This window comes from Vanacampus margaritifer, chromosome 11 (genome assembly GCF_051991255.1).
Source record: "Vanacampus margaritifer isolate UIUO_Vmar chromosome 11, RoL_Vmar_1.0, whole genome shotgun sequence".
Classification (NCBI taxonomy): Eukaryota; Metazoa; Chordata; class Actinopteri; order Syngnathiformes; family Syngnathidae; genus Vanacampus; species Vanacampus margaritifer.
The window spans coordinates 7,357,241-7,378,859 of record NC_135442.1 but is presented as its reverse complement, the minus strand read 5'-3'; the positions used below and the strand labels follow the sequence as shown (position 1 = coordinate 7,378,859).

General features: G+C 39.7%; 1 protein-coding gene across 5 annotated transcripts in view; it reads left to right on the top strand.

The window, feature by feature from the left end:
- LOC144060630 (dedicator of cytokinesis protein 9) overlaps window positions 1-21,619 on the top strand; it is a 72,015-nt gene that overhangs the window by 42,884 nt on the left and 7,512 nt on the right. For 3 of the 5 annotated variants that reach the window (XM_077580346.1, XM_077580344.1, XM_077580347.1), the window contains exons 6-47: window positions 1,356-1,451; window positions 1,686-1,820; window positions 4,166-4,340; window positions 4,720-4,772; window positions 5,094-5,168; window positions 5,254-5,394; window positions 5,590-5,802; window positions 5,878-6,000; window positions 6,900-6,982; window positions 7,816-7,938; window positions 8,077-8,156; window positions 8,234-8,421; window positions 8,502-8,567; window positions 8,648-8,740; window positions 8,817-8,940; window positions 9,028-9,146; window positions 9,222-9,308; window positions 9,400-9,489; window positions 10,119-10,234; window positions 10,320-10,389; window positions 11,173-11,298; window positions 11,389-11,460; window positions 11,914-12,060; window positions 12,146-12,229; window positions 12,320-12,431; window positions 13,492-13,670; window positions 13,773-13,889; window positions 15,023-15,134; window positions 15,242-15,375; window positions 15,553-15,664; window positions 15,763-15,829; window positions 15,918-15,965; window positions 17,193-17,329; window positions 18,358-18,473; window positions 18,554-18,691; window positions 18,768-18,950; window positions 19,027-19,140; window positions 19,222-19,437; window positions 19,547-19,604; window positions 20,378-20,484; window positions 20,561-20,683; window positions 20,751-20,864. In XM_077580346.1, the coding sequence (XP_077436472.1) occupies window positions 1,356-1,451; window positions 1,686-1,820; window positions 4,166-4,340; window positions 4,720-4,772; window positions 5,094-5,168; window positions 5,254-5,394; window positions 5,590-5,802; window positions 5,878-6,000; window positions 6,900-6,982; window positions 7,816-7,938; window positions 8,077-8,156; window positions 8,234-8,421; window positions 8,502-8,567; window positions 8,648-8,740; window positions 8,817-8,940; window positions 9,028-9,146; window positions 9,222-9,308; window positions 9,400-9,489; window positions 10,119-10,234; window positions 10,320-10,389; window positions 11,173-11,298; window positions 11,389-11,460; window positions 11,914-12,060; window positions 12,146-12,229; window positions 12,320-12,431; window positions 13,492-13,670; window positions 13,773-13,889; window positions 15,023-15,134; window positions 15,242-15,375; window positions 15,553-15,664; window positions 15,763-15,829; window positions 15,918-15,965; window positions 17,193-17,329; window positions 18,358-18,473; window positions 18,554-18,691; window positions 18,768-18,950; window positions 19,027-19,140; window positions 19,222-19,437; window positions 19,547-19,604; window positions 20,378-20,484; window positions 20,561-20,683; window positions 20,751-20,864 (4,866 nt within the window). The remainder of the gene's footprint in view (window positions 1-1,355; window positions 1,452-1,685; window positions 1,821-4,165; window positions 4,341-4,719; window positions 4,773-5,093; window positions 5,169-5,253; window positions 5,395-5,589; window positions 5,803-5,877; window positions 6,001-6,899; window positions 6,983-7,815; window positions 7,939-8,076; window positions 8,157-8,233; window positions 8,422-8,501; window positions 8,568-8,647; window positions 8,741-8,816; window positions 8,941-9,027; window positions 9,147-9,221; window positions 9,309-9,399; window positions 9,490-10,118; window positions 10,235-10,319; window positions 10,390-11,172; window positions 11,299-11,388; window positions 11,461-11,913; window positions 12,061-12,145; window positions 12,230-12,319; window positions 12,432-13,491; window positions 13,671-13,772; window positions 13,890-15,022; window positions 15,135-15,241; window positions 15,376-15,552; window positions 15,665-15,762; window positions 15,830-15,917; window positions 15,966-17,192; window positions 17,330-18,357; window positions 18,474-18,553; window positions 18,692-18,767; window positions 18,951-19,026; window positions 19,141-19,221; window positions 19,438-19,546; window positions 19,605-20,377; window positions 20,485-20,560; window positions 20,684-20,750; window positions 20,865-21,619) is intronic. The other 2 variants (XM_077580348.1, XM_077580349.1) reach the window with 1 other exon arrangement.

Here is a 21,619-nt window from a genome sequence, read left to right as displayed (position 1 = left end):
GCTCCGTGAGCCTGTGGAAAATAGGAAAAAAGAAAGAGGAGGTGATGCTGGACCAGAACGCAACATCTTGAAAGTTCGTCCAAGCTTTGAAGTACCTGCAAGTGAGGAGTTTCTCACTTCTAAAGTCACTGAAGCGAATATTCATGCAAGGATGATCTAAAACAGGACTCACCATGGAGATTGTCCTCCCCCACCTCATTCCATCCCCCGTTAGTTTACTGTAAGCTCCTCATCACTGATGTCACGTTTGGAATGCCTCCTAGCAAAGGTCATAGATTCTTACTGCCCCACCTCTGAAATGTGCAAATAACCTGAGATGAGATGCATCACGATTAAAGATCTCACTGTTTATTTGGGCTTACACGCAGAGTTTGTTTAATGTTCTCCTGCCTGCTTATTTGGACAGAGTCGAACCCACGCCGCACTGGACTCTGTGCTGTCTCAAAGCCAGAGATCACAGGGTTTCTGCGCACTGAGGCAGTTCTTTGGCAGCCGGGTTTCTAAGCACCCGTGAGATAATATTCTCATACTATACTATTGTTTATCCTTCATTATTTTGCCTGTAAGCCCGTTTGTTTGGACTCTGTAGAAACACAAGCAGGTGATCCTGACTCTACTGTACCTTCCAGTCTTTCTCACAGAGAATGTTAAAAGGGTTTATTAACTGAAAAGACTACTGTTCATTTGGTTAACCAGTAAACCCAAAAAATCATATTTTATTTTGAATAAAGAAGGGTTCTGTCAATGCGCATAGGAAACTGGCAGGGTTCAGATTTTACACAAAACTGGATCTAAGTGTTGGTTATTGAAGAGGAATAAATTTATTTGTCCTCTTTGCGTGTTCCAAAAATATCAAGACAGATTTAATGTAAGAAAAAACACCTTTGCAAAAATGATTTAATCTAACATAGATCTCTGGACATCTTAACAGACTCCAATTCATCACTTAACAGGTGGAATTCAGAGCGCCGAATGTGTCTCTTCCGCGTATAAAATGGCTTCTTATAGTTAAACAGACCGTCTCTCTTTCATTTGTAGACAAAACATACTCTCTGGGTACTTTTCCGTGAACAACATCTCACAAACAGAGAGTCAGGGGTGCTTGTTCGAAGCAGATTCTGTTCTCAAGGACTAAATGTGTTTTCGCACAGAACGCTGAGAAGGAATTTTTTTAGACCAAACAATTTACCAGCTTAGGTCAAGGCCAAATCACACCGAGCTCAACACTACCTCACATCTACAAAACATTTCGACATGGTTAATATAAAGAATTAAAATGTTAATAATGTATAACAATGGTTAATATATGAAAAATAAAGAATTTAATTGTTAATAATATCGAACATTATTTCCAGGATACGGCCTCACTTGGATCTCAAAAGGATGGGATCACCAAACATGGTTGGCTCTATAAAGGCAACATGAACAGCGCCATCAGTGTTACCATGAGGGTAAGAAAGATATACTTGTAATGTTTTCAAAGGCGATCGGTGCCAAAATGCTTTTCTATACGTGCAGTCAAGTAGTGTTACACAATATTGACACACTGACCAGGTCTCAGAGGCATATTTATTGTTTTATGACTGTGAGGCCGATTTTATAGCTAATGTGCAGACTGTTTAAATAACACCGAACACGGTTGCAGTCTCGCAGCTAAATACGAGTGTCTGTTCTTATCACGTTAGTCATTCAAGAGGAGATATTTCCATCTGACGCAATTGGGAGACGGCTCTTACAATTTAAACTTCTACAAAGACGAGAAGATCTCCAAAGAGCCCAAAGGGACCATTTTCTTGGATTCCTGTATGGGCGTTGTTCAGGTAAGCATTGTTACACTCAAATCACATCGACCTTGAACCGAGGCAGCGCAGGATATGAGCAGTACCCCACTGAGTATTCAAGCACAATTTTCCAGAAGTAAATGATTGTCACTACTGTATCCTCCAGTTTGCAGGAAATAACTCAAAAATAAACAGGCCAAAGTTCAATTGCGCAAACACTGACGTGCTGCCGCTGCACGCTAATGACTTCATCCGTGTTTGTGCTACGCCTCTCTTAATTATTTGATTTACCAACACCTATTTCCACCATTCTATTGATATGCTATTCCCGACTGCACTCAGCAAGGCCCCTAAAGGCATGCTTGGGTGGGTCCTTATTGTGTAGAACAACTTGAGACCTCATATGCACCAATCAAAGCATATGAGGCAGGCCCTCGCTCAGGTCGGATATCAATGGCCTTTGACCTCACAGCCCCATGTTTCTAGCTAGCATGTTTATTTCCCCTGTAGTGCTTCCTACACTGCTTCAGTAACATTGATAAGTATGACCTACCGTCAACAATTACCGTTCTGAGCATGAACCTGCACGTGTTTAACTATGTAGCCACAATGGCATTTAGAGTGACCTCATGCTTAGGCTCAAGCTGCTCTTGTGCTTTAAGATGCCAATACACCGATATGCATAATTATATTAACTCTTTGACTGCCAAAAACGTTAAATAACGTTTAGTAAAATCCTATGGAGGAGTGCCAAAGATGTTAAAAGACGTTTGTTTCAAAACAGAGGTGAAACTAACCATTTTCTATTGTTGATTACTGAAAAACGGAATAAGGTAGAAACAAACTTTTTTTTCTGATGAAAGATGAGAGTCCAATCTTTCATTTGGTAGTATGTGTGTTTCCATAGTCCAAACACATAATTTTCTGTGGACCTTGAAAGATCAGTCAAAATGCTTAAATCGGCTGGCACCCACGGCATCCCTTTTCTGAAAACGTCTGGCAGTCAAAGAGTTAATAAATCCCTGTAGAACCCACGGGGTCAAATTTGGCCCCTATAAATTCTGCTACTCAAAAAACAAAGACCTTTTTTTTTTTTTTACAAATTTAACTTCAAAAGTCCAGAGTGCCACTTCTGACCCCTGCATGGGGCCATCTAGTGGATGAATATTGCACTTACATGAGTGGTGGTGACAAGATGGCTGGCAACATGCTGTTTTGTTGAGCTGGAAATCAATCCAAACAAAACCATCTTCTCAGCAAACCATCAGATGGTAAAATTGTGTTTTTTTTGTTAATCTATTTCATATCATGTTGCAGAATGCCTAGGAGTATGTTTTATATATATCTTTTGCTAAATTAGCAACTCTGAGCTAGTTCAAAAAACAAGGGTTAAAATTGAAAAAACATGTATTTTGGTGTTCAGTGAACTTATAGCAGTCATTTAATGTATAATTAATAATTTTCCAAACAAGAAAAGGGTTCTTGGGTTCTCCAGGGTTAATTAAACCACATCAACAACTGAAAGAACTGTTTAGAGTTCTAATCACGCCGGGAAGCGGAGTCACAGCCTTCTACCTGCTGTAGCAGATCATTAAGTCCGTTTATAAAGGCCCCGCTTTTATTCCTCCACTAAACACTCCTCCCTGTGTTTATTCAGCAAGCCTGCAGATAATATCCAACTACCTTCCCCTCTGCTATCGCCGCCCCAATGTTATCATAACATGTTAGAAACACTGCATCGGTGTCCAAAACAACGACAAGCCACTGAAGTCTGATAACAATTACTTGTATTTGTCTCTATTTGACGTCGTGTTGGTTGACAGAATGCCGTCTAGTCAGCAGTTTTAATTGATTCCGAATCCCTGCGGAGACAGTGACGTCGCTCTCCCAGTGTTACCCCGAGATGGAAAAACTCCTCTATTCTTAAACCGCCCTGCCCTTGTGATTTCTGACAGCTTACATCTGGGTGGCTCTTCTTTCCAAAAAAGTGACTCACATGCTATAGATGCTTCGTGCGGACTCGGTCGACGAGCTCAAGTTCAGAATCGCGTTTGATTTAAAAACAATTACTGTTTCTGTTGATTTTTGTTGCTTGGCAGTAGTGATGACGTTAGCAATAAAGTGAAGCAAGATGCTGTTTGATAAGGTCATGATCTATTGGAATCAAATGTTTTCGGGGGAGTTGGCAATAACAACATATGATGTATAAAGGCCACGGTCACATCTGGATATCCAATATTACATTATGAAATTAGCTAAATCTGTTTGGAAAAGGTGCTATTAATTATTTATTTATTTCCATCATTGCTGTGACTTTTTTGCACTGATATCAGGCCTTTCTGACATAAACTCATGATTTTGTCAAATCTCACGCCGTGCTGCAGAATAATAAGGTCCGGAGGTTTGCTTTTGAGCTGAAGATGCAGGATAAGAGCACCTACCTGTTGGCTGCAGACAGCGAAGCCGAGATGGAGGATTGGATCAACACGCTCAACAAGATCTTGCACAGCAGCTTTGAGATCGCCATGCAAGACAAGAGGAATGGAGACAGCCATGACGGTGCTTACGCTCGTCATGTTTATAGTTGTCCTTTTATTTTCCTCCTCCTGCTGTTTATGTCCTATAAAAATAGAATTCTTGTTAGCTTGGTGTGTAATTTTTTTTTTATGTCTACTACCAGATTTTACACAAAACTGGAGCCTATTTTCAGTTGTAGACCGTACAAAATTATTACTCATAATTTAACAGCTGTTCCAAAGATTTATTTTCATACATTCAAAGCTTTTTAACTACTCTATATCTTTTGATGTCACTGTTTTCTTAACACATGTGTAAACTTTTTTTTTTTTTTTTTTTTAAAGGAAAGTTCTAGGAAAGTGGGCCAAAATATCTTCCACAAATTTGTCATTCACTGTTTTCTTGGATTGTTTTTCCCTAGATGATGACCTTGGAAAGTCAGACAGTTCTTCTGGCAGTATGGACAGTTTTCAGGTACGTTTCTCAAGCACCTCACCACAGAAAAACGCTCAATTGTAATAATTAAGTAATTCGTGCTGAGAATAGTTTTAAATTTAGAATGCTATTTTGTGGGAGGTCAGCTGTAAAACAGCTTTTTACAATTAAGATTTTTGCTGCACTATAATCGTCTGCGCCACCTGAAACTGTACAACCCAATTTCCAGATGTGGCCCAAAAAAAATTCCTAATGATTAAACCACCTGACTGCAAATCTCTGCAGTGAGGGGTGTGCCTGTTGTCTAGAAATGCAGACACTTTGTCCTTTTAAATCAATCTTTTTTTTTTCCCCCCTCAGACTGCAAGAGACATCGAGTCAAGGATGAGGAATGAGATGAGATTGAAGCTGTTCACCCTTGACCCCGACACACAAGTAATTATGCCCAAGTACTCCCGCATCAGTACAGTAAAGTGCAGTGTTACAATACATCGGGCTTCTTCTGTTCTACTGTCTTTAGAAATTGGATTTCTCAGGAATAGAACCAGATGTGAAGCAGTTTGAAGAGAAGTTTGGCAAGCGCATGCTCATTAACTGCAATGACCTCTCATTTAATCTGCAAAGCTGTGTGGCTGAGAACGAGGAGGGACCGACAACAAACGTGAGTTCCCCGTTTGCAGTAGACCATAATAAGTCCCAGAAATATAATTATCTGCATGACTAAATACGTAGGACTATTGACATAGCAACCAGACGACAGTCTTTGCCCTACCGATTTAGATCGTCTTCTTCCGCCCTTCAAGAGCTCAACTCAACGCATCACAAATTTACAGCTATATTTTTACTCGATCTTCAGGTGGAGCCATTCTACGTGACCCTGTCACTGTTCGACATTCAAAATGGAAGGAAGATTTCATCTGACTTCCACGTGGACCTCAACCACCCTTCTGTCCGAGGCATGATGCCCAATTGTGAGACTCAGTATATGAATGGGGGCGGGGACATCATCCCTGAAGGGCCACGATTGGTCCACGGAGTGCCAGAAACTGTCATGCGGTATCCGCGGCAGGTAAAAAAAAAAGAGTCTGTAAACACCTTTTATTGTTACTCAAGTTGACAAATTTTAACTCATTTGTCCTGGCAGGGCGTGTTGTCTGTAACGTGTCCCCACCCTGATATCTTCCTGGTGGCTCGCATTGAGAAGGTGCTGCAGGGAGGAATCAATCACTGTGCCGAGCCTTACATGAAGAGTTCTGACTCAACCAAGGTATAAAGCATGAAATTTGTCCATATTATGCGTACATATCCAGTTAAAGTGTTGAACAGCCTTGAACTTAGCTGTACGTTGGGGTGTCAAAATTAGTGCGTTAATTTTGAGTGAATTTAAAGTTCTTTTAACGCCACTATTTTTTTTAATGCACCATTATTGACCGTCCCTTATTTGGAAAGCCTGTACTGGGGAAATTCCACTCGCAACGCAGCAGGCACGTCCACGTTAAAATTTTGCAGTAATAAATTTAATAATAATGCATATATGTGTGTAGACTGCTGCGGTCAAGTTATATTTTACAATTTTAAAAATGTGCAAAATTTCACAAGATACTTCATGATAAAGATTAGATAGCTTTTAATATGAAAAGAAAAATGCACCAAGCTGTCACCAACATCTTACAAATACAATTATGCCATCTAGTGGAAGAAAAAATGACCTCAACACAAATCAATATCACATTTTTTTTACAGTACAGTACATGTTTTTAATTTTAACTCAATTTTATGATTTTTTTTATGACATTACTGTATCAATGACTAAAAGATGCAGCCATATTTCTATTAGTTTAACATTTTTTCAGAATATGAAAACTTAGGAAAAAATATATTGTACTTTTAGAAGAGATATAAAATTTGTGATCAATCAGGAGTTTATGGTTAAAAAAAATAATCGCCTGACACACCTAGTATTTACATATGATTTAGTTGCTGTAGCCGCTTTACAAATTCATTGCAGCATTTGTCATAAAGAAACAAATAAACATCAATCACCAATTTTTTTCAAAATTATTATCAATGTTTTGTATTGGAGCTGTTTCATAAACCTTACATTGAGTGTTGACATGTGCATGCAGAATATATTTTACAATTTCCGTGTTCTGGTCCACTCCCCAGGTGGCTCAGAAAGTCCTGAAAAATGCCAAGCTGGCATGTAACCGCTTAGGCCAGTACAGGATGCCTTTTGCCTGGTCGGCCAGGTACGTACATCCTTTTTCTCAACACACAATCATGGATAATGTACCGTTATTCATTACAGTTACACATTCTCCTGCATTTTCCAAATATTATTAGACTCGCTCAATGTATTAAAAAATAATAGCGCAGACGCTCCCCACCTTACGAACGAGTTACGTTCCGGACGATCGTTCGTAAGGTGAATTTGTTCGTAAGTTGCTTCAGTGCTATATTTTGTATTATAATTTATGTTTAAAGCCTATATAAGTATATTGAAGGTTTATATAAGTATGTTTAAGGCTTGTACAAGTAACCTGCATTGGTTTGTACTGAAAAAAAACTTTAATAAAATGGATGCCCATTTTACGTATGTTAGAGAGAGAGAGCGAGAGACACACACAGTATGTACATGTACGTAATAAGATAAATAAAATGAAGTTTAACTTACTTTTGGAAGATGTACTCGATGCTTAAGGAGATGATGGAGGAGGAGGAAGAGGAGGATTTTATATCATGAGAGATTCTTCGTCGTCGCTGGAATCGGCTTCAAAAGTTATTTCCTGCTTCATGGGGACCGGCGTTTCTTCTTCCTCCTCCTCCTCGACACGTTGCTGAGCCTCCAATGAGCTCTCACAGCGCCAAGCGTCGGTATTAGCGGCGGAAAGAAGCACTACGCGCAATACAAAATCTAACTTACAGCATTTCTTTCCGAACATTTTTCGACATACTGTACGCGCAGAAATGTTCGTATGTACCGTTCTTCGTAACTCGAATGTTCGTAAGTAGAGGAGCGTCTGTAATTGTATCCAACATACATAACTGGGATTGGCCATCATTGAAATTGTCTTTTTTGCAGGCCGTTGTTCAAAGATGCTTCCGGGACCCTTGACAAAAGTGCTCGCTTCTCACCTTTGTACAGACAGGACAACAACAAGCTGTCCAATGACGACATGCTCAAATTGCTGGCTGACTTCAGAAAGTTCGTATTAGTCTATTATTTTAACAGTTGTACTGTAATTTTCAACATCTGTTGGAAGGATTTCAGTTGACGTCAAAAATAAAATGTGCGTTCACGCCGCTCAACCATTCGCAGATGTATAACTTTGTTCCATTTCAGGCCGGAGAAGATGGCCAAGCTGCCTGTAATCCTCGGAAACCTCGACGTTACCATCGACAACGTTGCCCCCGACTTGACCAGTAAGCGCTCAAATGTCACTTCAGTTGCGGCTCATGTTACCTACCGACTGACTGTTTATGTGCTTTGCTTTCTGCAGATTGCGTTACCTCATCCTACATTCCTGTAAAGCAGTTTGATGTGAGCGAAAAGAGTCCCGTTTTCTTTGAGGTGGAGGAGTTTGTGCCATACATAGCGAAATGTTCCCAACCTTTCACCATCTACAACAATCACCTCTACGTCTACCCCAAATTTTTAAAGTACGACGGCCAAAAGTCTTTTGCAAAGGTATCTCAAGAGTACAAAATAGATTTGACCCCACCTTGAACGCCAACATTTTTAATCTTGTGACTCGTATCTGACCAAAGGCTAGAAACTTGGCTGTCTGCATTGAGTTCATGGACTCGGATGATGAAGATGCTTTGCCACTGAAGGTAAATGTATCCTGATTTATTCTCAATGGACAATCCCACACCGCACAAGCTTTACTCAGACATTTACAATCATTCCACAGTGCATCTACGGGCGGCCTGGAGGACCCCTGTTTCGTAAAAATGCCTTTGCCGCAGTATTGCATCACCAGCAGAACCCAGAGTTCTACGATGAGGTCATTAGCACATCGATATGGTATATAAATCCAACCCGTGCCAAAATATTTATGTGCGCTTTCTTCTATCTTCCAGTTCAAGATTGAACTTCCAACCCAGCTTCATGAGAAACATCATCTGCTCTTCACTCTCTACCATGTCAGCTGTGAGAGCAACAGCAAGGCCAGCACGAAAAAGAGAGAGCAGGTTGAGACGCAAGGTAGCCAAATCCCGTAATATCTTCGCCTCTTCAAAAAAAATTCCCAGCAAAATTGCTACATTCTTTACATTCCACATCCTTTCTCAGTGGGTTACGCCTGGGTTCCTCTGCTGAAAGACGGCCGCGTGGTCATGAACGAGTGTCACATCCCCGTGGCGGCCAACCTGCCCGCTGGATATCTCAGCTGCCAGGATTGTGTCTGCAAGGTAATTGCTCAGGGGTCAAGTCATTTAATGTTGATGAGATGGTTGTTAATTATTATTTATTTTTTTCACTTTTAGCATTCAGGTCCCGAAGTCAAATGGGTGGATGGAGGAAAGCCTTTATTTAAAGTGTCAACTCACCTTGTGTCCACCATTTACACTCAGGTTAGTGTTCTACCTACTTTAAACTAATGTGACTGAATTGAATACTGATTTCAACACACTTGTGACTTAACAAACTATCCTTGTGTTTCAGGATCAACATTTGCACAATTTTTTTCATCACTGTCAGAGCACCGCATCATCACCCCAGGCACCAGGAGGTGAACTGGTCAAATACCTCAAAGTTAGTATACATATGGGGAAAAAAAGTGTTTGAAAATTTCACAATATGTTGATGTTGTCAATTTGTCATTGTTTAAATGTTCTAATCACGTGCCCAGGCACTACCTGTATATGCAGGCTCTCAATTTACTCAACTTGATGATGTCATGCCTGGGATTTTAAATGACATATTTCCCCCTTTGTGTCATCTTGCAATCACACAACCACAGACAAAACACACTTGACTCGTGATGATTCATGACATCTAAGGGCACATCAAGACAAATGTTAACACTCACATTCACATCTATTATGGTAAAAAAACAAAAAAACATTTTTAACTTTAGAAGACAAAATGTTGTGGGACATTAGTACTTAATAAATGTTTTAAGTGTACCTAATATTGTGGCCACTTTGCACATATCACTTAACTGCTCCGCCACTGCATGTTAATAAAATGGTGGTCACTTGACGCGTGCTCACATTGCAGAGAAAAGACAAACATACCAGTTGACTGAGCTGACACCCTAAATTGCTAGCCAGCGCCACACCGTCCCCCCCCCTGACGAGGATCAACAGCATAGATAATGGACGGATAGCTGCTGTAATTATCCTTCTCAAACATACACCTCTTTGCTACTGTTCCATCAGAGCCTGCACGCCATGGAGAGTCACGTGATGATCAAGTTCTTGCCCACCATCCTGAATCAGCTGTTCAGGGTGCTGACCAGTGCCAGCCAAGAAGACGTGGCCGTCAATGTCACCAGGCAAGTGTCTTCGGCTTTACACCTCATGCACGGAAAGTACAACTTCAAGTCAAACCCTCACTCCTTTTTCTTGTTGGCCTTGTAGAGTCATGATCCACATTGTAGCCCAGTGTCATGAGGAGGGATTGGAGCACTACCTGAGGTCATATGTGAAGGTTAAAAAAAAAAAATACTACTTGCTACTTACGTTTCTTTATTTATTTATTTATTTCTGTCTTATGCTAGCTAGCTAGCTAGCTGCTGTAGCTCTTGTTAGAAGACCATCTTTGTCTTCCGCGTGTTCGTTGTTTTTCGGGTAGAGAGAATGTTGATTTTCTGAATACAGACTGGAGATCAGTGAAACAGGTCCTTCGAAGGATTTCTTTTACAGAATATTCCGGACACAAGCAAGTTTACAGACAAATGGCTGCGGTCCTCTCGCAAGTGTCTCGATTACAGACACTTATTATTATTACTACAACCTTTTTATACTATCTTGAAGGGCGGTTCCAAACAGCCCACCTGTGGAGTTCACCGGACATGAGATAAGACTTTAAACACATCATTGATTACATTGTTGTGGAAATTGATGCGATCCCGGTCATGAGATCCCAGTCATGACGATAAGATTTTAAACACATCGATTGATTACAGACACTTGGCAGAAATTGCGACATCACTCACAAAGACACATCCGCAGATAAAAGTTCTACTGAGGAAATAAATAAATTAAAACAGTTATGACTAAATCTGGGCAGAAGAGCCTCTTCACTCTCTAGTTAGCTAGCTAGCTATTCAGCTAGATAGCTATTGCTATAGTTAGCTAGCTAGGTAGCCGGCCAGCTACCTGTCTTTATCTAGTTATTTGTCTATCCATCCAGCCATCCTATATTATCACATCTCATCAGGAGTTCCCTCTGGAGGCATCCTCTTCATTATCACTGTTTGTGTTTTCCCAGTTTGTTTTCAAGACTGAGCCATACACAGTGTCCGCCGCCCGAACCGTGCACGAAGAGCTGGCCAAAGCCATGACCGCCATCCTAAAGCCTTCCACCGACTTCCTCACATGTAACAAGCTGCTCAAGGTGATATATTGGTTGCTTTTTAAAAAGAGATTTGTGTGACTGCGCAGTCTATTATTATATGTCCATCTTACTTATTTCTCTTCTCTGCAGTACTCCTGGTATTTCTTTGAAGCCTTAGTCAAGTCCATGGCTCAGTATTTGGTCGAGAGCTGTAAAATGAAGGTAAGTTTACCCACTCTGACTCAGAGATCTATGTCTGCTTCACGACAGCTCATCTTCTTGGCTCATAGCTTAGCGACATGTCAAGTCTTGCGGAGTCAAAGTAACAACAAGCCTTTACAACACTTACTCGGTGCGCTGTTTAATTTGCTGCATTTGTTCATACCCCATAAAGCAACCACATCCGTGAGTTTGTTTTCCACTGGCAATAATCAGTTGGTCCACTGTGAGCCTGCTTTTTTACAACAATATTTCCCCATTTCGGGAGAGAGAAGCCTGATCACGGATATTTGTCAAATTCCATACACTTAAGTAAGCTATATAGGCAGAAGTATTCAGACCCCTTGTTGTCAACTGAAAAGTAAGAAATGTAACCACACATTTCACATTTCTGTTTTTAAAAAACCGGAGTCTTCATTTTGTCTCACTCGCCGACATTCTGGTTGTGCTCATCAGCTGTCTCGGAATCAGAGATTCTCAGCATCCTTCCATCACACGGTGGAGACTGTGGTCAACATGATGATGCCTCACATTACTCAGAAATACAAAGACAATCTAGATGCAGCCAGGAACGCCAACCACAGCCTGGCCGTCTTCATCAAGGTGTGCTCGTCAGTGCATACCAATTTTTTTTCTCCCCAAATGTTTACATTTCATTTGTAAATACTGACAAAATGACTCACTGCAGCGCTGTTTCAACCTGATGGACAGAGGTTTCGTGTTTAAACAAATCAACAACTACATCAACTGCTTTATGCCTGGAGATCCAAAGGTACGCAGTTTTATTATTATTCATTAATGTGAACAGATTACAATTAAGATTGAGAGTTCACTTCCTGTACATGTTCTGATTCCAACGCAGACGCTGTTTGAGTTCAAGTTTGATTTCCTACGTGTCGTGTGCAACCACGAGCACTATGTTCCTTTAAACCTGCCCATGCCTTTCGGAAAAGGGAGGATACTGAGATTTCAAGGTGAGTGAGTTACGATCAACGTTGAAACTGGACTTTATGAATTTCCTGTGTGAAGCCAAATTAATATTTTTTTTTCTTTGTTGTGGCATTTTCTGACTTCGCCTTCCTGTTTGTTCTTATTTCTTTTGTCATGTATCTTTATAATCTCTTTAAGATACAGTGGAGTCATACGATACTCCAGTAGGTAGGTGAAAGGTTTGCTGCTTGCATGCCAGGACACTTAAATCAGATCATTCTGACTTGAGCCCGGAATGTAGCGAAATCCCTTTGAAAGTTGAAATCCAATCTACTAATGTTATTGAAAGTAGAGAAATGAAGCAAGACACTGTGAAAAAAAATTATATATATATACTGTATATATACAATGAGATATAATTTGGCTCGTCACCAATCCTAGACAATCAAACAATAGTTGAAATGTTAACTTAATTGCAAATGAAATTTTAATTATTGTCATTGCTATGAACAGATGCTCGTTCTATCTTAATCACAAATCTGTTTGTCCTCAATTACCACTATTGATCAAAAACAGCATCTCACTCTCACACCAGGAATTTTCATGACATTAATCTCGACGTTTTTTTTATTTACAATTACTGTGACTATAAAATTCTATTAGCTTTCACAATAGAAATCTCATACAAACTAAAAATTTGCTATGCTTAATTTTGAGTGATTGTCTATTATGGTAAATGTGTTTTTTGGCTACACAAGTTTCTACATGTCTATTAGTTGGGCCTAGCTGTGTCACTAGTTGGCCAAATGTGGCACTACTCATGAAAAAAACATTACTAAGACGGTCATTTTGATAGTGTGTCACGGGTTCTAGTGCGCAGAGCGAAAGCGTATGGATGGCGAATAAATGCTTCGACAGGTTTCCATATGTTTATATAAGTTTTCATTTTGTGGTTGCAGGCTTTATACATCCCACACTTTTAAGTGTTTGTTTCTGATTTAATTGTGTCAGATTCAAATGAGATTAGAAATATTCCATTTCCACTGATTGGTTGGTGTTGTTTCCTGTGCCCTAATATCCTCTGCCTGCGCTTCCTCCCCTCAGACCTCCAACTGGATTACTCGCTGACGGATGACTTTTGCAAGAACCACTTCCTGGTTGGGCTGCTTCTCCGGGAGGTCAACGCAGCCCTGCAGGAGTTCAGGGAAATTCGCCAAATCGCCATTCAAGTGCTGAAGAACTTGATGATAAAGCACACGTTCGATGACCGCTACACCTCAAAAGTAAGCGGCGCCGTGTTTCCTTAGGGCTTGTTCAGTGATTCACCTCTGCGTCTGTCTGATTGTTGTTGGAGACTGCCGCTGAGTGATTCATGTGTTTGCCAGAGTCAGCAGGCGAGGTTGGCGACCCTCTACTTGCCTCTGTTTGGTTTGCTGCAAGAGAATGTCAACAGGCTGAATGTGAAAGAAGTGATCCCCTTCTCTGTCAACCACTGCAATAGTGTAAGGGTGACACCCAGTGGCGTCTTTTGGACTTGCATGCAATTTGCAACAAAACCATTACGCAAATCTTTGACCTATACTTGTTTATGAAATCCTTAAAAATAAAATCTTTAATACCACTTTTAGGGTGCAATTAACTTAGTCAATGCCAAAGACGTATTAGTTTTTTTTTTTTAGAGTCCATGCATTCAGTCCCAGGTACTGTAGTTATTTATATTTACATGAAATATATATTTTTTAAAATAAAAAAATGTATATATATATATATATATATATTTTATTTTTATTTATTTTTTAAATAAAAAATTAAAAAAAGAAGAGCAATGATGATGTCAAATCGAATGAACAATACTGAGTTCTCCTAAAAAAAATAAAAAAAATAAAAATATATATATTTTTTCCAAGTGTTCAGGTAAAACAGAGTCTGAAAATGGCTGCCACTGAATTAATTGATTAATTAATCACAGGGCACAAATAGGCAAGTAGCCATTCATACTCACATTCATATCTATGGCTATTTTAGTCTTCAATTAACACTTTAATTATCTGCGTCAAACTACCGGTGAGTTTGACAGCACATTGAGAAATATACAGTAATCGGTTTCGCTTTTAAGACAGATTTTTGGAGGGGACATTTTTTCAATTAACATTTTCTTCCTCCAAAAGTTACCCCCCCCCCCCCCCGGGGGGGAGTTCTATTGGAAAACTATCCGCGCTTTAGAAGAATTTTGGAGGTTTACAAAAAAATATATATTTTTTTTTTTTATTTGTAATGTCACCATTCACCACTAGATGGCAGGCATGGCTTAGTAGCACTTGCATCAAATCTTACACTGCCCTTTTGTTATAACATCTGGTTAAGATGTGTGTGGTCAAATGGGGACACCTTGAATGCACCTTGGTCACCTTTTTAGTGACAAGACAGCAGGAAAAAAATAGCGACGCCTCTTTGTATTATTCAGTGCAGTTCCACACCACTACAAAACTGCAAAATTGAACATCCACCATCTTTGAGAAACAACATTTTTGATTCAGCTCTAATAAGATTTCTGTGAGGGTATTTGGCTTGTAAGCTGATTCTGCTGTTTGTTCTGGTCAAAAAATATAAAAAAAAATCATCTTGTTTCTATCAGAATGGAAGAGAAGATTCCCTCCTCACCAATGCTTTGATGACACCACCAAGATCCAGTACTTTTTTGGACACCAGCTTGCACAAAGATGTTTTTGGAGCCATCTCTGGCACTGGTGAGTGAAGAATTGATGATGGGAGTAAAACTGGCAAATGAATAGTTCTTTTCACTAAAATACAAATAATCTAACAATAACAATTCCTACTGTCCTCTTTCTTCTAGCCTCCCCTCACACATCCTCTACGCCCAACGTTAACTCGGTGCGCCACGCAGGCTCGCGGGGATCCCTCATCAGCACCGACTCTGGCAACAGTCTGCTGGAGAGGAACATGGAGAAAGGCAACTCTTTAGACAAGGTACATTTCATGCACCAATGATGTCACTACAAATCGGGAATGAATGATTTGCAAGCTGCTCACTGCATGCGCAAAGATTTTTTTTTTTTATGTACAGATTTAATCTAAACCTTTTGTGAAACTTTTCCTAAAATCATCAACTATCTACGTGGTGTTGGGATGATTTGTGCGTCACAGAGCCAGCACGCCTCATCGCTGGGCAGCCTGCTCCGATGCGATAAACTCGAGCAGGCAGAGATCAAAAGCTTCCTCATGTGCTTCCTACATGTGCTCAAAAGCATGTCTGAGGGTAAGATCATGACTTCATTGTTTTCGCCCCCCCGAGATTGCCCACCTCTGTGTTGGACTAAATCGAGCTAACTGAATGTAGCTACTTTTGCCCTGCAGACGCTTTGTTCACATACTGGACCAAAGCTACATCTGCTGAGCTGATGGACTTCTTCACGCTTGTCGAGTAAGACGTCTCAACATCCTCATTTTGACCTTCATGTTTGGTTTATTTTCATGGACTGATTTTAAAAAATTTCCCCCCCCCTCATTAGAGTGTGTCTCCATCAATTCAGATACATGGGAAAGCGGTACATCGCAAGGTAATGTTGTTTAGGTTATGGTGCAAAAATATATTTGAGATGTTTTTTTGTTAATTTCACACATTTGTTGACGCTCAAAGCATTACTAGTGGATTAAATCCATCAACAGGTCTGTTTTCCTGCCTTGCTATTGGCTGATTTAGTCAGCATTATTATTATTCAAATTTAAATTGGATTTGGATTCGGTTTTAATTTGCTTAACCTAAGAGAAATTATCCACTGATTATTGATCATTTTTATTGGTTATGACCAGAATTTGCATTGGTGTGGAAATACACTACACTGTATTGTACGGATGAGTGGAAATGCGTGGAAATTTTTTTAACTCCCAAGTTCTCCATTTCCGCTCGTCATATGAAAGATGTGTTGTGCTGTAGTTCATTTTGGGTCTCCTGGTGTAGACAGCGGATGTAAATATTATGAACTAACAATGAATGTATGCTCAATGTCTTAACTGGAAATGGACCCAAACCACTTAGCGGCCTCGTGACCCCGTTTGCTCTCTATCTCTCTACTCACATTAATGCTGGCAAGTTTAACACTGTGAATGAATTAAAACCTGGCTCCTGCCCTCTCCTGCTTGGGTAAGCCGTCTGTGTGGAAAATAGACTAGTGCATGACTCCTTCACGCTTTTTTTTAAATTTTTTTTTTTTTTTTGGTGATGTTGCAGTGCTGTGATGATATGATGACATGCATGGCAATTTGGTACCACTTGATGAAATGTGTAGCTATTGCATGATGTCACAAATTAACTGCTACAACAGGGCTGTGCTACACTTGTTCTCACAACTTTCTATGTATATATCACCATGAATATGACACATTTTTTTCTCTAGCAGAATGTACAACGAGCGCTAAAAAAAAATATTGAGATGCAAGTCTGAATGAGGAATTGGGCTGAGTTCACATTGAATTTTGTCCGAATACGTTTTGAACAAATTGTATGCTTAACTTTATGCAAGGTCATTTTCTCTTCCAGCATAAAGTAAGGGCCATCAAATCCAGTATAAACATCCATTAACTTCAGCCAATTTTTTTTTTTTATTATTATTATATATATATTTTTTTATTATTATTATTTATTTTTTTTTAGGGATATCATGAATTCCATATGCTCTACTGACCTGCGAGTGCTTTTCAAAAGTCATCCTAACCTGCTCACTGCTAACTCTGGTCCTCTGTGGAGTCCGGTCGACTCATCGATCGCTGTCCTGTTTCCTCATCAGGAACCAGGACGGGGCAGGACACGTAGCGCATGAGCGGAAGTCTCAGACTCTGCCTGTGTCCCGTAATAGGGCGGGAATGATGCATGCCCGCTTACAGCAGCTCAGCAGCCTGGATAACTCATACACTTTTAACCACAGTAAGTGTGCCCATTACCCTACTAGTCGACGTGCGTCTTAAAACCAGAAATAAAAAAAAAAAAGCCCTGCCTTCTCGCGCTTCCTTCATCATCACCATCGTCTTCGTCATCATCTAATTCAAAACCCAGTCTGCCATTTAGGAAGAAAATTTGCTTTATTTATTTATTTATTTATTTTTTTTTGCCTTTAAAGCTTTGTGACAAGTCTCTTACTAAAGTTTCTTTGTGCTTTCAGTGTAAAAAAGATTTCAAGTATTCTTGGAATATCTGTAGAGCATGGTAAGAACGTATCAAGATGGCAGGCAGTTCCCAAACATTCACTACCTTCTGTCGAGCGCGACCGATTAATTAGGCCGATTGTAGCACATGTTTTAACTAACTCTTTTGCTATCCAGAGATCCTGTTTTGCACACTTGTGCGTGCGTTAGGCAAACATAGGAGAACATTCTAGTTTTATTCATGAGAGCGTATTAATGCATTTTAATGTCATATAAATTGCATCTTTGTTAATTAGTTAATGAGCTGTCTCGGTGTATATCAATTATATTATATTATATTATATTAGGTCTCGTCCTTTTTTTTTTTTTTTTTTTTTTGCAACTGGTATTAGCATCAGCCCCAAAACGTTTTTAGTGCTGCCCAGCGATATAACTTTTTTTATTTTTTTTTATTTTTTTAACATTTTTCTACTACTATTTCCTCAAAGCTTGTAACAGATATTAAAGTAAGTGCTTTATTAGTGTGAGTACATTTTAATTTTGCTAAAACTATCAATAGTACCTGTTTATACATTGTCCCGTTTTTAACTCTTTAAAGAATTTAAATGAATCTCCAGACTTAATGCTGTAATTTCGACAGCATTCTTCAGTTGCTAATTTACTGCCCAAAAAAAAAATGAAGCGACATTCACAGGGGAACGTATCATTTTATGGCAGCTTTATTTGACCTTTTTTTGATCCTCTTCAATTACTGCTACATTGAATATGGGATGAAATGTGAACATCCTACAGCCGTCTGCTCTTCTTTAGCTTACAGTCACACGGACGCGGATGCGTTGAATCACTCCCTGCTGGAGGCCAACATCGCCACTGAAGTGTGCCTCACCGTCCTCGACACCCTCAGCATCTTCATTATGGGGTTCAAGGTCAAAAACGGATGACGACATATTTCTTCATTAGCCCGTTATGTTACTTTCAAATCATCTCTCTTCACTCTTAATTCTAGACCCAACTGTGCGCCGACCACGGTCACAGCCCATTGATGAAGAAAGTATTCGAAGTCCACCTCTGCTTTCTGCAAATCAATCAGTCGGAAACTGCCCTCAAACAGGTCTTCACCTCACTGCGGACGTTCATCTACAAGGTGGAGATGAGGATTTTTTATTGTCGTATCCTAAGCCTGTCAATGCAACTCACGCCGATTTTTCTGTCTTTTTCAGTTTCCGAGCACATTTTTCGAAGGCCGCGCCGACATGTGCGCCGCGTTCTGCTACGAGATCTTGAAGTGTTGTAACTCCAAACTGAGCTGCATTCGCAGCGATGCCGCCCACCTGCTCTACTTTCTCATGAAGAGCAACTTTGATTACACGGGGCGCAGGTCTTTTGTCAGGACGCACTTGCAGGTGGGGATCCTCTGAGAATATGGCATTTTTACAACAAAAAATAACACTTAACTTGGCTTTCATTTTCTTTTGTTAGGTGGTGATTGCTGTAAGTCAGTTGATAGCTGACGTCATTGGAATTGGAAGTACTCGCTTCCAGCAGTCTTTGTCCATAATCAACAATTGTGCCAACAGTGACAAAACAATCAAGGTCGCCATTGTTTAGTTATACTCTGGTCATTGGGTAATAATGTAGCTATAATTAAAAAAATTAATAAATCTCCCTCAACAGAACACGGCTTTCCCGTCTGACGTGAAGGACCTGACCAAGCGGATCCGAACGGTGTTGATGGCGACCGCTCAGATGAAGGAGCACGAGAGAGACCCTGAAATGCTCGTAGACCTCCAGTACAGTCTGGCCAAGTCTTACACAAGTACACCGGAGCTCAGGAAAACCTGGTTGGACAGCATGGCTCGAATCCATGTCAAGAATGGAGATTTGTCTGAGGTCTGTGAAACAAAAAAATATATATATATTTTTTTTTATTAGAATAGTACATCTGCTTCACAGTTCTGTTTTGTGATGTGACCTTTTTTGTGGGGGTCGTTTCTTCCAGGCGGCCATGTGCTACGTTCATGTGGCAGCGCTGGTGGCAGAATACCTGCGAAGAAAAGGTACTCGCCTGAAGCTTGCCTGTCACACTTTAGCTCGGGTCTGCAACATGCGGCCCTGGAGCCTAATGTGGCTCATTAGTCCCTTTCCTGTGGCTCTCTAAAACAATTAGTAGAAATAAATATTTGATTACTTATTATTTTGATTTTATTTTTTTAGATAAAATATTAATTTAATGAATAAATGATTAAGATTTTTTTTTTTTATGAATAATAAAAGGTGGTTAAAAGTTTTCAAAATTACCTAAAAATGTCCAAAAGTGAAAAGTGAACAATTTCCAAAAAGGAAGAGGACTTAATTAAAACATTTCCACAAAATTGCCATAAATGTCGGAAATTTTACAGAAAGGCAAAAGTCTGTTCTGGTGCAGGTCTAATTAACTCTTGTGCACTCAGTACTTAAGACTACCACTAATTATGTATACTTTAATTAATAATCCTAATAATGTATTAATTTAATGAATTATTACTTTAATTATAGTGTGTGTGTGTGTGTGTGTATATATATATATATATACACAATTATTATTTAATTAGTTAATTAATTTAATTATATATATATATATATATATATATATATGTATTATTTAATTAGTTAATTAATTTAATTATATAATACTTATCAAAAATGACTTGACAATCTTCAAATGTTTTGCGGCTCCAGACATATTTTTAGTTATTTATTTAGTCTAAAATGGCTCTTTTGACAGGAAAGGTTGCCGACCCCAGCTTTTTAGCGGCTTCCACTGATACGAACGTCTCGTATTTTTCCGCAGGCATGTTCAAACAAGGATGCTCGGCGTTCGAAGTCATCACACCAAACGTTGACGAAGAGGCGGCCATGATGGAGGATGTCGGCATGCAGGACGTCCACTTCAATGAAGTCGGTTTTGATTCCGACCGTTTTTTCTTACCTTTTTCATCCAGTAAGTCATATTGAAGCCGAATATTTCTATCAGGATGTCCTTATGGAGCTTTTAGAGGAGTGCGCCGACGGCCTGTGGAAAGCCGAGCGCTATGAGCTCATCTCGAACATCTACAAGTTGATCATCCCCATTTATGAGAAGCGGAGGGACTTTGAGGTACGCAGCCTTACAAGATGGCGGCTCAATCAATTTGTTTCCGTAACGTTTCTGATCGTCTGCGCAGAAACTGGCCCACCTCTACGACACGTTGCATCGAGCGTACAGTAAAGTCACGGAGGTGATGCACACGGGCAAGAGGCTACTAGGCACCTACTTCAGAGTCGCCTTCTTTGGCCAGGTGACTTTAATTCTGGAAATGTTTCACACATCTTGTTGTCTTGATTTTCTTTTTTTGGAGATTTCCAGTTTGAAGTTGAATGTTCCTATGTGACCTAATGTATTGGTAGTTATTACTTAATGTATTCTAACACCATTTTCTGTTTTTTTGCCCTCTTTTAAGGCAGCGGTAAGTTTTGCGCACCTTGCTAGCTTCTCCGAGCTGTGTGGTGGTGCAGGTGCTATTCTCCATTTGCGCTTTTATCGAACCGATTCCTGCCTCAGTCGACTGTTCTGATCTTCATTACAGCTTCTGCATTTGTTGCACGGCACCTTCTACATGCATTTCATATCATCATTTGTGATATAAATGAATAGTTTCTGGGTGTGTTTATTTCCATCTGTCACTGGCACAGTATAAAATGATACTTTGACTTTTTCCTCTCCGCACTGCTTATAGCATTACCAGTTTACTGATTCAGAGGCAAATGAGTGTGATAGTCAACATTGTAGGACTGCAGCCTTGCTGTCAATCCAGCACACGCTCACTAGCTACGACATTAGTGGCAGACAGGGTTATTATAGTTTTGGAATTTTTCATTTTAGTTAGTTTTTAATTTTTCGTTTTGAGTTTTGGTTTTTAAATTGAGTTTGTTTTAATTAGTCTTTAAGGTGGTTCTGTTTCAGTTTTAGTTATTTCATAAATGCTTAGTTTTAGTTAGTTTCCGTATTTGTTTTTTTTATAAATTTGTATTACTTGTGCGCAATATTTAACCC